We start from the raw sequence: 18,764 nt of genomic DNA, 5'->3' as shown, positions 1-18,764 counted from the left end.
TATTTTGGTCCAAGCATATTGGCTGGAGGTGGGGGGGGGGGCTTCCTGTGTGGTGGCCCTGAGGGTCAAAACACAACATTTTGGAAAAACACAAAGACATTTGAAAAAAACACAAACATTTTTCCATAAAAACTACAACATTTCACAAAAGACAAAAACAAGTTGTGAAATGTTGTAGTTTTTTCTGAAATGTGGTCTGGGAAAAAATAAGAAAATACAGGCTGAGGACAGATTTTTCTGCAGAACAACATCATCATACACTTATAGAGGGTCATAAGTGATGGTTGATAGCATCCCACCATGACTGAGAGGGATTACTTCTGTATAAGTCTATATTGTTTTTTGGGGGGAAATCTTGCATAGTATACCTTTTTAAAGGAGCTATATGTAAGAAATCTAAAGCAAATAGTCGTAAAATCCTCCTAATATGTCACAGAGACTAAGGAATAATGTTCATATAACATACTGATCTCACTGACAACAATAGTACAGCCAGAATATTCGCATTTAAAAAAATATTTTACGGTTCGCAAATCATGTTTATGTTTTGAATTTGTGTTTTGGCCTGTAGCGCCACCCACCGCCGTCTACCAGTCACGCAGTCAGTAGAGTCTCAGCATCAGTTACAGTTACGACTGAGCTACAGCAGCACGGCAAGCAGCATTAGCAGTGTCCCGGTACATAGCATTAGCAGCCGGCTCCTCATGAGCTGTATCCCAGCAGCAGCGTTAGCAACAGAGAAGCCGGACTTGCTCGAATGGTCCGCTGGAAAACCGAAGATCAAGGATGCGGCGACACAGCCCTGCCACGGCAGCTGCCCGTGGGCAAACAAATCAGTCTCCAGCGTGCCGCTGTCCAGCAACCTCGAATCTGTAGGGGAGGGGGGGCGGACACGACTCGCAGCAGTATTTTGAATTTGAGTGCAGTAACCGTTTTGGCCACATTCTTACATACAGCGCCTTTAAGCCACATACTTTAAATAACCTTATACATTTTAGAGACAGCAGAATAAATATTACCAAAGTAGACAATACAGGCATGTTTAATATGACATTAAAAAAATCTAAAGCGACTACAGCCACAAACACACATATTTAAAGCAAAACAAAAGCTACACAGTTTTTACACACCCCATTGTGCACACATACAATGGTTTTTGCTAGGCAACGCAGTTGTTGACAATTGTTGCGCTCACCTGCCTAAATCATAGAAGCATTCTGCGAGTCTTAAGTTTATTCTCAAAACGAAACCAGTCCATCCAGCCTCTCTGTCCCCCTATAACCGGTCCACTCAGCCTCTCTATCCCTCTATAGCTAGTCCACCCAGCCTCTCTGTCCCACTATAGCCAGTCCACCCAGCCTCTCTGTCCCACTATAGCCAGTCCACCAAGCCTCTCTGTCCCACTATAGCCAGTCCACCAAGCCTCTCTGTCCCACTATAACCAGTCCACTCAGCCTCTCTGTTCCACTGTGCTCCTCAGATTCAAAATCATTTTGACCTGAATGAGTCACATTAAGGATTATTGTCAAAAACAGCAGAAATGCCTCCATGCTGGAGGATCCACCATGAGCATTTTTTAGCATGTAGCATGTTAGCCAGACCTAACATGCATCTGTTAGTAATGCAGTATCCTAAGCAGCCTAGTCTCACATAAGTATGTGAAATGACCACAACCTCTGAACACCACATTACGTGGTGTTAGCACATAATGTGTTAAAATTGTGGTGGACACACAAATTCCTTAGACAATGTCATGCAATAGGTAGTGTAAAGAGAGAGAGAAAATCAGTGTTGGAAGGAGACTTTCACCCAGGAGACCACTATCTGTGAAACACTCCACAACTTACCTATAAAAAATTTCCACTCCAACAACTCTGAAGCTGTCTCAAATTATTATAGATATTCTTTCCATAGTATGTGTGTATGTAAACACATACTATATTAAATATGATCAGTCATGTGGTTTGTATTCTGTAAAACCATATGTTTATTGCCTGCAGCACAACATCATTGCTTGCATTAGATGAGCATAATTTAAGAAATGTAAAATTTGATGTTTTTTTTGTGTTTTTACTGTCATGGACCAAATCATTGTAAATGTTGTGTATGGACAACTTACTCTCTGTCTGTCTCTGTCTATCCATTCTTCCCTTGTTGTCTATCTGTCTTTCATTATCCATGTCTCCCTCTTTATATCTGCTCCCCTCAGGCCCTGAGAGACCTCACCACTCAATATCCTGGAAAGATCACTATCATCAAACTAGGTAAACACAACACATCATCATATATCTCTGTAGATACTTTTATATACATTTACAGGATTCAGATACTACAAAGGTATAATTAAGAGAGAAAAAAATTAGCGATCTCAATTACATAATTTGTCTGCACGGATTACTGACTGAATGACAAGTTTCTTCCATGTAATTTCAGTGTAACTTTAGCTGCTGTTACCAAAGGGAACAGATCCTGTGAATTTCTATTTCCACAGACCACTTACTGACATAGTGGAGAGATTGATGCATCAAAAACTTTTCAACATCTGGCTGCAATGCCTCTCAAACAAGGTGGTCCAAACAATCAAATTGCAATCTGTCTTCAGTGCTGCTTTGCTGCGTTTATACTTAGCTTTCCAATGGTGGCTTTACGGAATTCACCCAAATCACATGAAGTGACCAAGACCCCATTTGTACTTTGTCACTTCATGTTTCTTGGGCAAATAATATTAAAAACAAACAAACAAACAAAAAAACAAACAGAAAAGACCACTGTGTTTTGTAATTGACAATTGAGCTAGACAGTATAACCAAATCTAGTTAAATTGAAGCAGGTATCCAGTCTGTGGGTCCTTGTAGTCCAGACAGCATGTTCTACAATGTCAGCATGAAGAACTGTGTGTTCAGTTCTCAGCAGCAGGTCTTCTGAATAGCTGATCCTGCGTTTACCCAGCATATCAGTCCATCCACCCTCTGTACACTACAGCCTTTGTAACTGCATGACATAATAACCCAGCATTGAGCCTCATGCAAGTACATTCACCAAACTCTCTTTACTGCTCAAACTTGTTGTAAATCACTTGTTTCATCTTTATGACTTCCACCTGTTCATGCACATTTGCGAGATTTCATCATTTGCATAATCACTTAGCATTAAATTGCATTATAAGGCTACATTTGTGGGCAGGTTCCATTCACAATAATGTTACCAAAGAATAAAAGAAGAACCTCACCCTCTGTAAACAAGTCCAGCAGTGTCTGCAGTGGCATTATTAACATTTTATAGATCAGCTGCTAATGAACGATGTGTCATCAGAGCGGCGCTGTGCTGTGACAGAAATAAAAGTAAATTGTTCTACATGAAATTAGATGGTAAAAACATCTCTCTCAAGCAAAGCAGGTCATTATATGGCAGGTGGACCGTAGGGTATGACAGTCACAGAGATATTAGACAAGAGAATATCACAGCCTACACTCGGTGATGTTACACTAGTTCAGGGGTAGGCAATCTGCGGCTCCAGAACCACATGTGGCTCTTTATTCCCTCTACAGTGTCTCCCTATGGGTTTGTCAGAAAAGGAAATAAATAGCTGTTATATTTTTAACATTGCTCTAGGTGATGATTTTACATGATCCAATAAAAATGTGTAGCCTTTACACTAAAAAAAAAAGTTTTAAAATTTCTTTAACCAAAATGTGTGGTATACATCTACAGCCTTGCACCTTATCCTCTAAATTTTGCCATACCTCAATGGTGGTGGTTCATTTTGAGCCTCTCTAGCTAGGCTAAGTATGGATTCCAAATTCAAAAAAGGAATACAGAGAGTATAAATTTTGTGGACAGATTTGTTTGCTCTCACCACCAAGACTGCAAAATTCAAGTAGCAAATATTCATGAATAGCCCACTGCAGAGGAACCACCCTGTGGTAAAAGATATTAATGAATGCTCATTTTGAGCCATTAGTAGTGTCAATAGGCTAATTTGGATACCTTCATTATAAGGCTCAAATATGCTTTGTGGCTCCATACGTAAGTCAAAAATGAGCTTTAGTGCAAGCTCATGGAATAAGCACACATGATCCAACCAACCTCATTTTGCAATGTTTCCGACCAGAAAAACAAGTGCAACGCTGCAGTAGTACAGAGGCCAGGTGGGTGATAGCTGGCTGAAGTATTAGCCATTGATTCTGATGTACAAAGATCACATCCTGTCCCATACCAGTAGTCATCCAGCAGTCTCTCTCTTTCTCTGTTCAGTTTTCATGCTTGTATATTTTTGCCTATGGAGTTGCTCTGGCTGCTCTGACGTACAGTATGTTAGTGTCTAGGTTTGCTTAACACTGTATGTTCTAAAATGGGTTTAAATTATTGTAATGGGATAAGCCTTTATTGATACCCAGAGGGGCACAAGGACAGAAATCAGTACAGATAATCAGAAAGTCCAACATGATTTGAGGTAGGCTACATGAAATAAAAATAAAAAATAGAAATGTACACTGTACAATAGCAATTTGAGTCAAAATAACATGGCAAGAGCTGTAGATATAAATGTCTTCGGTTGATTAATAACTGATTAATGCAAAAACCACTGAGCAGAATAGAGCATGATGTCATCATATAGAGTGAGTATTCACCCCCAGCACTGATTTTTTTTCTGTAAAGGAATTCATATTCCTATATCGGACAATGTTCTACTATGCGTGTTTCCATTCCCATTCAGCCTCTCCTTAATATATCATTTAACCATGACCACCATTTTTCTTTCTCAAACAAGTCGATTTAGTTGCCTAATCACTACCATACCTTCACCATAATGTAGTCATTCACCACAGATATTAAAAACATTCTCAGCTGAAAATCACTGGCAGTTTGTCAAATAGCATTAAGGAAAGTACTGACAAATCTGAATCAAATACCAAAATAAAAGATTAATCCAGGCAACAGTAGAATACATTACAATACATGACATTACATTTCTTTAATTTACTTTACTTTTACATTTACTTTAATCCAAAGCAACTTACAATAAGTGTATTCAATCATGTGGGCACAAACGACACTGACATATCCTTGTTATGTCAACATGTTACCCACAAGTAATAATGCACAATAAGGTACCTCAGAAGATGATGATATCTCAGCTACAGCTGCATATCTACATAGGAATTGCATCCTCCCTATCACCATGTTGCACCACCATGTTTTTACAGTAGCCCAGAATGGACAAACCAAACACTGGCTTCAGATGGGGCCATTCACATTTTTCACATCAGCCCATGTAGTTAGCAGCCCTCCCACAACAAGCAGCATTGGAACAAACAGGATTTTTCTAATGTCAGACTGCTTTATTCAGTGTTTTTACCAATTTTCATCACCATGTCCGCTTGTTTAAACCTCCAGAATAATGAACACTAAAGGAATTCTAACTCAAGAGTTGGCATGGCACATGGTAGAAGTTTTAGCTGTGTGAAATCTGCAATATTCACTGTGAAATGCCATTCAATCCTACACACTGAGTTATGAGTCAGTTATGGTCCCCTAACTGATTTAATCTACAAAGTGTTTTAAGTAAACCTACAAAACATTTTCATGTTCACATTAAAGATAAGCACATTTTGACAGACATTTATATTACAGACATCCTGTGGTAAACTGACATTAGTCCACAGCCCTATGTAAAAATAATCCCGTCTGAATAGTACTTTTGTTTTGGAGAGGAAAAGACCTCTGCAGATAATTCTGCTCTCGGTAAACATCTCCTGAAAATGACCACTGATGGAATTCTTGCCGGGAGGTCACACTTGTTACATGGGAGGAGTTTCAGCTGGTTGCAATCCTCACCGCTAGATGCTACTAAATCCTACACACTGTTTCTTTAAAATGTTATTTTATGTCAGTTATGGTCAGTTATGGTCATCTGACTGATTAAATCTGCAAGTGAACATTTTCATGGTTATATTAATGATCAACACACATCTCCAAGAACACAATCCTAGCCTTTTATCATCTTAGACTTTGACACCATTAATATGTAGATCTATTTGTTCCTCTGCATGTAGTTGAGTGATGTGTGCCTTCACATTTGAGTATGTGCATGTCTTTCTGCAGACATGTCAGATGAGGACAGTATCTCAGCTGCTGTCCAGGCTGTGAGTAAGCAGATCGGGGCCGGTGGGTTGAACCTCCTCATCAATAACGCTGCTATAACCAAACCGGCCATACCGGGACCGTTATCTGCCACCAGGAAAAAGGACATGATGGAGGTGTACGAAACCAATGTGGTTGGACCATTTCTCATTGGAAAGGTTGGTTTGTCTTTTTCTTCTCTGTGTTTATAGTGTATAAACACAGAGATGCAGCAGGTACATAGGTAGAAACTGATATCACCATGTTGAGATGATGAAAAGCAGAAACTGATGCATTCCTCCAACACTCTGTCCACATTTCAACTCCCATCTGCTGAATGTNACACACACACCACACACACACACCCACACACACACACACACACACACACACACACACACACACACAGGTGCAGTCGGCGCATAGGCAGAAACCGATATCACCATGTTGTGATCATGAAAAGCAGAAGCTGCTACATTCCTTGCAATATCTGACCACAAGACTGACTGGCAATGCTCTTGTATCTACATCACTGCTGAGCTTTCACTGTTCACACAGTAACACTATAGTACAGTAGTGTCAAACATAGAACATGCGGGCTGGAATCGGCCCGCCAGAGGATCTCCTCTGGCCCTTCGGATGACTGCATGAAAGACATGACTGTACCTATGATATTCTGGCCCACCAATATTTTCAGCCATCCATATTCAATCTTATTATTTTTATCAGTTGATGCTTGCTGTACTAGTTAGTTTTTTTTAATAATCAAAATGCCACATACTTCCTGAAGTTCACTGGAAAATACAGCTGGTCTCAAGAAATGTAACAGCAACTAATGGCTGAAACTATAAACCAGCACAAAAATGACAATTACCAACATGATGATGTCACAGTGAAGCTGACCTTTGACCTTTTGGATATGTTGGATAATGTTATCACTTCATCATTTTATCCAAATTGTGTGAAATATTTGTTATAATTAGCATACAAATTCTTGAGTTAAGGCCAAAAAAACATGTTTTGTGAGGTCAGAGTGATCTTGACCTTTGAAGTTGCACAACCAAATTCCCTTGCACCCAAACAGATGTTTGTGCCAAATTTGAAGAAATTCCCTCAATGTGTTCTTGAGATATTGCATTCACAAGAATAGGACGGATTGACAACCTGAAAACATAATGCCTCTGGCCGCAGCTGTTGCCGGCACAGAGACATAAAAAAACAAAAAACACAAACAGGAACAGATGGTGGTCAGCTAAGCACATCCAACCAGCTACACCTGAACACTGATTTAATAAAAGGAATGAGAAACTTTACCCAAAATATTAAATAAGTACATGTGTGTATCATGAAAAGGTTGATACATATGGTATGTAAATTCAGATGTAATTACTATGATACAAGTATTTGTATCAGTTACAGCATGAAATGAATTTATTGTGCAGAAATACACAGCACATCCCCTCTCTCTCTTCAGGTGTTCCTTCCACTCCTCAGGAGAGCCGCAGAGATGGACTCACTTGAAAAGGACCAGGGTAATGAAGTGGAAACAGCTTTAATCACTGTAACTTATACACAAACACACATGCATGTAAAAACATGAGCAATTATTTATATCACGTTTCAAATTACCAGTATTACATTGGAGTTGATATTATTATTATCCTGTGTCATGATGCAAGTCTCTTTGTCTCTCTCTGTCTCAGATGATAAAATGTCCTGTATAAGGTCGGCCATCATCAACATCTCCACGATTATCTCATCCATAGAGAAAGTGCCAGAAACCTTTTCTAAAGCACAGATGTACCCTTATAGGGCCAGTAAGGTACCACTGAATTACACACAGTTTACACAATTTGATATTTAATATACACCATAGAGCATTTTAAAATAATGGCACTTTTTAATCTGAAAGAATCATTACTGGAAGACTTAACTCTTTAACTTGGTTTCATGAGATCATACCAAAACAGATGCCCCAAAAAGCATGTTCCTTCATTACCATGAACACACGCACTGTGTTCATGGTAATGAAGGAACAAAGGAACAGGGCGCCCAGTGCAGCAGTGTGGCTTATTGATGTGGCTTAATACCAATGGAGTTCTATGGCACAAAGAAGATATATTAGGTTGTGATACACACAAAATACTTGTCAGTAGATACATTCACTGTTGATTTGACTCTACTTTTTTATAAGTACTGTATGATTTCTTGAGTTATGGCCAAAAATATGTTTGGTGAAATCACAGTGACCTTGATCTTTGACCTTCAACCACTAAATAATCAGTTCATCACTATAATCCAAGTGGATGTTTGTGCCAAATTTCAAGAAATTTCCTGAATTTGTTCTTGGGAAAAGAAGAAAGAAATGAATATCACCTGTCAGATCATATAATTTTGATGTAGGGGGAGTTCAGGACAAGGGAGGGACCCAAATGCAGAAAGTGAAGGCAGAAAGGAAAGGCCTTCTAGAGAAAAAAGCTGGTATATGCACTGCAGGGCTGATGAGGAAAAGTGGAAACATTTGAGCAGGTGGGCAGGAAAGGTCAGGTTAAGCAAAGGGAGAGAGGTTACTGCAGGAAAGAGTGGCTGGATCTGATGGGAAGTCTGAGGGCATATGGTAAAAGGAAGGGAAGTGAGAGTGTGGCTGAAGGAAGGGAGGGAATGAAGACTGACACAGACTTTCAATTTCAGGATGTCAAATACCAATGTCAATTTCACATAGAAAGCTGATGACGGATGATGCTTTATTGGTTTTAAGTTGTGTTGACAAGTAACCAAACATCTTAGCTAACGCTATCTTGATGTAGCATACTGACATTTAGTTGTACAGTAAGGAGCACAAAACCTAACGTCTACAAAACTTCATAAGTCATATATAATATTGTTAACCTGATTTTCATTCCAACCAAAATTGAACATCTCCCCGATGCAAAAGTCAAAAGTTTTCTGATGTCATATTATATATAATAACATGACATAATATGACATTATATAATACATTATTTTGTCACCTTGGAATTATAAGTTACATTTCTGTCAAAATTGAGTTATTCATACATTCCTATTATATTCTGTGACAAGTTATTAAACTTCTTTAAAGTTATATGCATTTTTGGAATTTTTATTTAGAAAACAAAAAGGTTCTATCTCCGAAATCAAACTCTAACTTGGTTCTACAAGGTTCTATCTGTGAGTCAATCAGCACTGAGAAAGCACACAAGACAACCAATCAGGTTCCAATTCTTTGTTATGTGTCAGTGCTGATATAAATCAAAGCCCTACCCACCAGCCTCCACTGGTTAGCTAGCCTTGTGCTCTGCACTGTGCACCAGCTATGTCTGGTGGGATTTAGCTCACAGCTGCTCATTCAGTGATTCCTGCTAGTAATGCTGTCCCAGACCCAACAGTGTTGCTGTAGAAACATCATGGCCTCCCATTGTCTCCCCTCAGGTAGACGTGGTGAGTAAGCAGCTTCATTTTGAGCAGCAAACACCCTTAGCTCTGTTACTACTGTTAACTCTGTTAGCACCGTTGGAAGTGCAGCACAGCTAGTGGTGCTAACATTTAAAAAATCCTACAGAGGTTTTTCGGCTCGAAATCAGCTGCTTACTCAGTAAGGCCCCGTTCAGCTGTAGCGTCTAAAAGCGTGTGGAAAACGGCAGCTGTGCCGTTTCCATCCTTTTATCCAAGGCGCTTCGGAGGTTGCGCTACTGTCGCGCCTGCCGTTACTAAGCAACCAAAAACCCCTGTCACTCACAGGGGGAGTAAAAAAGTTACAAAGTTTACAAAAAAGTTAAATGGATTTCCAGCAAGCATCAGGAGGTGAGGTGTGTGCATGTGTGTGTGTGTGTGTGTGTGTGTGTGTGTGGAGGAGAGGGAGAGAGGGAGATGCTGGTAGAGAGATAGTGTGTGTTATTAGATACATAATGTTGTGAAGTCCGTTGGACGGAAAGGAAGAAGCAGGTCCGTGGAGCTGATTGGTTAATTCTTATCACATGACATGCAGTGCGCTTGCTGCATTTGAAAAAGTTGCATTTTTTCCATCTCTGTGCGCTGCGGACGCGCACGAAAAAACAGGTGCGTCGCACCGAATGCGCGCCGCTATGGCGTCGCTTTGGGTTGTTAGCACGCTTGACACGCATCTACATTGAAACTAATGGATTTGTGTGCGCAAAAGACGCTACATCTGAACGGCCCCTAAGGCTACCTGTAGGGATAGCAGGGGTGGCCATGATGTTTTACGCAGCTATGTCATGCCGCCACAGGGTTACCAGCGATAATTGTGAATGATTGCTGCCACTAGCTAGCCCCCTTAGCCTGAATGATGTGCAGCACAGAGCATCCAAGGCTAGCTAACCAGTGGAGACTGGAGGGTGGCCAGTATGTTTCTACATGTTAAAGGAGCTGTCCGTCTGACAGCAGAGCTACCATAGAATGAAATTAAAGGCAATACATTTATGGTACCTCACAAAACATTCTCTATCCACTTCTAAATGGAAACAGCTTTTAAAAGCAGTACCCAAGTCAATGGAGCACCAGACCAAAAGGAGAGGCCTCTTGTGTTTTGTGTCATTCTGCTTTTTTTTCTTCGTAAAAATTAACAAAATTAATTGAATCTGACATCCCATGTACAGACACTATGAAGAATACTCTTATACTTTACCTGTCCCACTGTCTGTGCAGTACAGTCCTGGTTAGATGTATTACACTAACAGCTTGCTGTCTAGCTGAAAGAAAACCTAAAACAATGGTTTCTGGAATAATGTGTTTTATAACCAACCATATTCCTACCTAAAATTGACCTCTACACTGAAAAAAAATCACTGGCATTTACCTAACCTGCAATGCTTATTTGAATCAGGAAGACTTGTCCCACAACAGGAAATAAGTGTAAAAATATCATAGAAAGCATTAAATGAAACTGTCTCATACATGTAGACACTCTGTTACAACAAAAAATTTATGTTTTAAAACAAATTATAAATAAACTGTTTGTATTCCTTGAAAAAGATTGTGTCTTTTCGTGATTTGCAAGATATAACCTTATAAGTCCAAGCAGAAAGTGAGTTCGTAGGATTAGAAGGTTCTATCTACATTTGACCCCTCCCTTTACAAGACCAGTTCTTGTTATAACCTGAAATATCTTGTTATGTGTTGTATTATTGCAAGAAAGTTTTCATGTTATTACCTGATACTGATCACTTTTTTATGGTGTGGCAGCAAGATGCTTCCATATATTTGCAAGCAAAGCACCAAAAGCGTTTTTAGGATCAAAATCTTTACCTACATCATTTGCAGTGTTTCCCGCTGTTTTTTCCCCCCACAAAATTAATTATGAGAAGAAAACACATTTTTTTTAATGTAGCACTGAATTAGAGAAACATTAGCTAATACAATAAAAACATTTCAAAACATTTTACAGGAGTCATCTAAAAATAGCAAGGGTCATTAAAAAATAGCAAATACAGGATTAATGAGGTTGCTGTAGGAAGAAGTTTTCCTACTGGGGCTTTTATTTAGGTGAGACTTTGGAAAAAAAAAAACAATCAGTTTTGACCTGTGGACACAGTTCCTTCTGTGCCGCTTTACAGCATCCAGTTTTATTCATGCCATAAGACAGACAAACACAGTAATGTTACACAACATTGTCAGGCCCAATATGCCACATGCTCTGGGTGTGAAGGGCAAGATTGTTAGTTAGTTAGAATGTCTCTGTGCATGCTCCACCCACACAGGTTTTTTCTCTTGTCACATGCTGTGCTAACTGACATCTCCCTGACTCTTAGTTTTGTTGCACCTGTTGGGGTGGGACGGGACAACTTGTTTTTACGAGAGCACAGAGTCCAGTGACCTTGCATAACATCCAACCTGGGCAGAGGTTTACTGAGCCAGAATAAGTAAATACACTGATGTGTGTTTAGAGCCTTTAAAATTGTAGGTGTTATGTGGAGTGTCTGTAAGGGTGTTTACGATGAGTTGTATGTGACTACACAGATAATCCTCCTAAAATGTCCTTTTGCAGGAAATGCTCTCTCCTTTGTCTGTTACTGCTCTCCATCTGTAAACTCTGTTTGGAGCATTTTCTCCACACACACACAGCTTTGATTAGTATGCTGATGGCACTCAGGTATGTCTTTCTGACATTAACGTGTAGCACAAAACAGGAGAGGAACGAGTAGAGCTTGTTACAAGAATGCTGGCCTCATTCCACTTCCACAGTATCATAGTAAACCATGCATACCTGTACCAGCCAGGGCCCTGAACTGACACGCCTCAATGGAAAGGAGCCATTAATCCTATGATTGGGTACACATTTTGTAGATTGATTCTAAAATGCTCAGGTAAACAGTGATGTGCAGTGACGGTTGGAGTTATATATATATATATATATATATATATATATATATATTAAAAAAATGTATACATTAAAATGTTTAGTTATACAGTATTTACTCTGAGATTTATCTGTCAACGTAATGCTAAAATGCACTTTTATAGATTTCTCTTCACTGACAGGACTCATTGTGAACTGGTAAATAAGTGAATCAGTAAACCTCATAACTTGTAATGAATGCATTGCTCCCACACAGATACACTTGTTTTATAAAGAACATTGGGCCTCATTCACAAACAATGTGTACCCACGAATCTGTGCTTAAACCGTGCATACGGATGTTTTAATAGAAATGTTATATTTTCTTACCTGACTTTGTTCCTACTCTGCCAGCACATTTAGTACTGTCTCCGACCATTCATTATGCACAAATGATAAAGGCCTGGCTGTCTTTAACACACACACCTATAAACTAAATGCATAGTATATTACAACTGTCATAATTGAAAAATGCTTCAGTGGACAATATTTAAAACTGCTGATTTACAAATTAATTAGTCGCATGTATTAAAGACATTGACACCCTTTCATTCTCATTATTATTGATTAAAAATTAAACTATGAAGATAATTTTTATTTTATACAAACTGTGCATATGTTCATTTGAAGCCAACTAATTAATTTGTAGTCTATCAATAGGCATGAATGAGTAAAAATAAGATTCTGATCTACTGGCAAGCAGGTGTTAAGATGCCATATCTAACCTGGCTGGAAGATGTTTGTCAAATTGTGCAACAACATTAAAGAGTGCCAAAATGATCACAGTACCCTGAAACCCCCTCACGCTGCTGAGGGCTAATGACATACACCTGGGGACACTCGTTAGCCTGTTCCAACCAGCCACAACTCAGCCCTGAGCAGAGTGACCATCCGCTACTGACCAATCAACAGACTGCAGTGTTCATAGCTCCACCTTTTAGTACCAGATCTGTGTGCTAGGTACCCCAACAGAAGGGGTACCAAAAATGGTAACGGTTGGGTATGGTTCCATCCACAACTTTTCATAGTGGAAACAGAAAAAAAGGGTTCTGAACTGAGCTGAACTATACCATACTGCTTGGTGGTAACAGGGCTTTAGATACGTTAAAGGGTGCCCCGTCACTAACACGCAGAGGGTGGGTATTTAAAGTAGCACTCTACTCTGTAATAAACTCTGCTGTCATCATTGTGGGGTATCACTGAATGCTACTGCACTACATACAAATGTGTAATAATACAATAATAAGTATGACCAGAGTTGAATTAGATGTGCAGTCATTAACACACAGTATCATCTGCTTTAATTCATATTCATGTGAATGGCTTCAGAAACCTGTATCCATGGGTAAATTTTGCTAAAGATTAGTGTAATACGTATAAACAATGCCTCTGTCCTATCTGTTGTTGGTCTCCAGGCAGCACTGAACATGCTGACTCGCTGTCAAGCTGAGGACTTCAAGAGTTACAACATACTGGTGACAGCAATCCACCCTGGCTGGGTCCGAACTGAGATGGGAGGAGAGGAGGTGAGGTGATGGAGAGGTTAGATACTGCAGACCCTTTAAATACATGAAGGTAGTTTCAGCAGGTTTGTATCAACTAAAATACATTAGCATAACAGATTCAGTAACGTGAACCTGCTGTCTGGTTGGACTAGCCCAACTCTTTACAGAGCAGCTCACTCTGTGAGGAAGGTAACGAAGTACATTAACATATTTAAATACTGTGCTGAAATAGGCTACTATTTTGAGGTACTTGTACTTTGCTTGAGTGTTTCCATTTGTTGTTACTCTCTGCTTCTACTCAGCCACCTTTATTTGGTGCTTGTAGTTACGAGTTACTCTGGAGATTCATCTTTTATAATCAAGACATATGATACATCTATAAAAAATGATCTAATGTGGTAGATTAATTCAATTCAATTCAATTCAAAAACACTTTATTCGTCCCCGGGGGGCAATTTAAAAGGAGCATGAAGGTAGTTTTACAGGCAGCACATGTCACAGACATTCATTCAAACACAGATAAAACACAAAATTAAAAAAACAACACACAAGTAAAGTACTTAGTGTAGTACGATTGTAAAGTGCTTAAGTGCTTCAGGGTTCAGAGTCCGGGTTAAACTACTAAGCGTAAATAAAGTTAACTCACCTTCGGTTCTGACTGAGATATCACAGCAACTACTTACTGCAGTGACATTTTGCACAGACAGTCATGGTCCCCAGAGGAAGAAACTGATGTCTTTGGTGCTCCTCTGACTTTCATCTAGACCCTGGGTCTTCAACAGGGGGTTGGAGACCCCTAGGGGGTCCTCACAGTTACTGCAGATTCATTGACATGAATCCAATATATTTTGCTTTTTGCAGCAACTTCTCTTTGTGAAAGTGGAGCTTTTTCCCTCACCTGCCTGAAAACAAAATATTCTCATAGAATGTGCTATGAATTTGTGCCCCGATGAATAACGTTACGTCTTCAACATGAAGAGGGCGTACTTTAAAATGATTCAAAGTTCACTGAAAGTTCACACGGATCCAAACACGCAACTCCAGGGGAAAGTTCCGGGCGAAAATCCGATTTTTTGTGACCCAACCACCACCCCAACCTGCCTCCTTACAAGTGCACGGGACTGCTTCCTTTGGCATTGGTCATGTGATCGCATCAGGAGAACGTATGAAAAACACAAAGATTTGTGAGAACAGCCTGCGCTCAGCAACATCCTCCCCATTGCTTGCTCCACGCCTGCCGCAGGCCTTGCTGGTGCCTGCACAGTGCTGCTGGGCAAAAGAAGAGAGGGGTAGAGACTTAGCAAAGGAGCTGTGGATTGTGATTATTCTGCGCAGCATGTGAATGGGAATTAAATATAATCTGGTTGAATACATTTACCCTGATGGTAAATTTGTCGCTATATTGTTTCCCATTACAAATCCAGTGTTCATTGTTGTTTTACCACTGATTGGCTGAAGGAGTCTGTCAAGACAAGTTCTCCTGTTACAGAGAGCTTAACAGAATGCTGACCTCACATTTTCAGGATGGGGAGTTATCAGGAGAATTAGGTACTTTAATGACACTGCTCGCCTCACCATGTACTAATGTTCCACAAAAACAACTTCCCCCAACACTATTTTGTTGCTGCATTCTGGGCTTAGCAGCACTCAACATGCTTGTGATTGGTTTAAAGAAATACAAACAAGCCAGAGCGTTTATTCCCAGGCAGCAGAATGACGATATGTGCTTCCAGACCCTAGCACCAACACAGTGCTGTGGAGAAACGTCTGCCTATGGGAGATAAATCATCAATAAACTGTTCATACCGCATTATCAGCTAAAGATTTTTATCACAGCATCAGTGCAATAAACACATCTAGAGGCGTATTACTGTCTTCCAAGCTCTGGTTACTGTGTTTTTTTTTAAACAAACGAACAAAAAAGATTGACACACTATAACTCAACCTATAATCGTGTATACTGGAATCAATGAAATCTCCTTGCACAGCCACAGGTAGTCAGGTGCTGGTATGCAGCAGGAACGTGTGTAATCAGCTTGACAAACAAATCCTCCGCACACTGACATAGACTTTACTAGCTATAATTTATTTGAGGGAACAACGCGTTTCGCGTTCAGCGTCATCAGGTTCACCTCAGGTCTGACCTGAGCATTCACAGGTGTGTTTAAATGCTTGCTGGTCACATGACCAATTTCATTTTTTCTCTAAGCAAGACTCAAACAGAAAACACATCAGAGTATACAAAAACAATACAATTACATCAATCATGAAGTTGAAAAATATGTATCAACCATGGTATAAAGTTAAAAACTTCAAAATTTCAATGCATGAATATTATAGCAAAATCTACTTACATATGAGCAAACAATAATACACAAAGAGAGGAAATAAAGTAGAAATACTACAAAGTACTTTATCCCAGCTTGAGACCACAGCCAGTACCTATATACAGAAATACCATTACCTTTATGCAGAATAATATACATCCTACAAATCTATCCCTTACTCACTGCTATGCAGGTGATAGTGCAGGCTCTATAATCGTGTATATTTACCGTGATAAGCTTTGGAATTCCCTGTTGGAGCCCTTTGGTAGTTAGTTCCACAGGCTGCCCCACTGTGATGCCCCTGTTTTCACCTGATTCTCAAGTAAAGGTGAGGAAATGAATAATGTAGCTATGCTTGTTTGCTTTGTCTCCCCAGGCTCCTATGACTGCCAAGGAAAGCGCAGAAAGCCTGATCAGTCTGATGTCATCACTCAGCAACAAAGACTGTGGGATGCTTCTGGACTGGGAGGGTGTCAGAATCCCCTGGTAGCAGTCACCCTGTCACTCACACCAGGCCTACCACTCATCTTTATTGTATATACATAACAGAGACAGTATACCTGGTGGTGCATCTTTGTACAATCTCTATTATCCATATTTTTAAAACTCTAAACACAATCAGGGACAACATTGTATAAAATTGTATAAATTGCTTCATTTTTCTTTACATACAAAACTTATTAAAATATACCAAATAGAGATCTTTACGGTCTTCTTGACAAATGCTTGCACACAACATGCCAGAAATCAAAACTTATCTTCAAAATCTTGATTATAGTGTAACTCTGTTCTGACTCTATGGGCCTCAAGAACAGCGCCCAGATTCATTTACCTACACTCAATAGTAATATTACCTGTCCCTGACCCTTGACTTGGTGACTGTCTACTTTTGTGAAGGAATAAAAACTCTAAAACTGTGTGTGTTCTCACTTGTGATGCACCTTTAAACCCCTCTCAAGTCACATCATAACAATTAACCACATTAAACTTTTCAACTTCTAAATTAAAGGATTTATTAAACCAAAATTAAGCCTAGAGAGTGCTAAAAAACATTATGGCTGCCAGTTTACTGTATAAGCAAATCCCACAAACCAGTTTACCAGTTGAAGGTTTCACGCCTTTCCCCGCTGAACTTCATTGAACACCAGTAAAAATGTCACAAATGTGTGTTAAAGACACTCAAACACTTCGTCAGCCTTCGATTTAACTTCATAAAAAGATTTAACATTGTAAAAATACACTGATGTAGAAATTTCATGTTGCTAATACAACATGTTGCTGAATTGAATTGTGGTTGCTGGTTCATCCAGACAGACTCTGAATGAATGAAGACATGTTTCATAGAAGGGTCACACCAAAGTCCTTCAGCCTACACAAGAGAATCCACATTGACATCAAATTCAATCACCTGTGAAATGTCCTGATGTGGAAACAGTGAAATCTCCTTTAAATCTGAAATGTCAGACCGTCACTTCTTTAATTATTACTGCTCACTAGAGGCCACTTGTGGAGATTACTCTGGATAACACTGTAATCACTAAACTTCACCATCACACTGTACGCTCCCTCTATTTGGGAGATAAAGTGTTAGCAAGTTTTTCATTAAATTAACAGTGACAACAGCCTTTGTACACACTAACTTTGTGCTAAAATATTCCTAACTTAACTATAATACTACAGAAGTGTATTGCTGTCACGCAAGAAAAAAATTAGCCCTTTCAGGTAATAACGTGGAAAGTTTGTTGTTATAACAAGATTTTTTTTCATATTTCAACAACATATTTTACTTTATATCAATGCACTATTTATCTTGTTATAATATTCAATAATTTATTGTTATAACATAAAACATTTCACATTATAGAATGATGACTTATATTGTTATAACAGATTGTTTAATGATATAAAGTGATATTTCGTGATAAAAATGTTTCACGTTATTGCGTGATTAGTTATATTGTTTGAACATGAAACATTTTATGCTATAAGACAAAAAAAAGAAAAAAGAAATTTAATCTCAGTGGCACTGAACGGGTCATTTCTAAGGTCTATCCTACTGCGATATGCACACTGCCCACATTTATGCTGAAAGAATTCTTTGTCGCTGTCCATACTGTCTGTGAACTGACCACCTCCTGATGTGACTACATTGTAAGAGATGTGCAAAAATGCATTCTAAAGTTCAGCTGAAGTGAATGTGGAGCTTCATCAATCAATCAATTTTATTTATAAAGCCCAATATCACAAATCACAATTTGCCTCACAGGGCTTTACAGCATACGACATCCCTCTGTCCTTATGACCCTCGCAGCGGATAAGGAAAAACTCCCCAAAAAAACCCCTTTAACGGGGAAAAAAAACGGTAGAAACCTCAGGNNAGAGAGAGAGAGAGAGAGAGAGAGAGAGAGAGAGAGAGAGATGCAGGTAATAACAGTA

General features: G+C 39.3%; 1 protein-coding gene across 3 annotated transcripts in view; it reads left to right on the top strand.

Annotated features, from left to right (window-relative positions):
* zgc:158868 (uncharacterized protein LOC791147 homolog) overlaps positions 1 to 17,245 on the top strand; it is a 23,818-nt gene extending 6,573 nt beyond the window's left edge. Inside the window, exons 2-7 of one of the 3 annotated variants that reach the window (XM_050072291.1) lie at positions 2,210 to 2,264; positions 6,106 to 6,302; positions 7,598 to 7,655; positions 7,827 to 7,945; positions 13,912 to 14,022; positions 16,705 to 17,245. In XM_050072291.1, coding sequence (XP_049928248.1) covers positions 2,210 to 2,264; positions 6,106 to 6,302; positions 7,598 to 7,655; positions 7,827 to 7,945; positions 13,912 to 14,022; positions 16,705 to 16,818 — 654 coding nt within the window. In that variant the 3' untranslated portion in view covers positions 16,819 to 17,245. Of the gene's footprint in view, positions 1 to 2,209; positions 2,265 to 6,105; positions 6,303 to 7,597; positions 7,685 to 7,826; positions 7,946 to 13,911; positions 14,023 to 16,704 lie in introns of all 3 variants that reach the window. The other 2 variants (XM_050072290.1, XM_050072292.1) reach the window with 2 other exon arrangements.
* Positions 17,246 to 18,764: the final 1,519 nt, after the last annotated feature.

This window comes from Epinephelus moara, chromosome 20 (assembly GCF_006386435.1).
Source record: "Epinephelus moara isolate mb chromosome 20, YSFRI_EMoa_1.0, whole genome shotgun sequence".
In the NCBI taxonomy this organism is placed as follows: Eukaryota; Metazoa; Chordata; class Actinopteri; order Perciformes; family Serranidae; genus Epinephelus; species Epinephelus moara.
The sequence above is the reverse complement of the archived record's forward strand: the minus strand, read 5'-3'. Positions and strand labels throughout refer to the sequence as shown.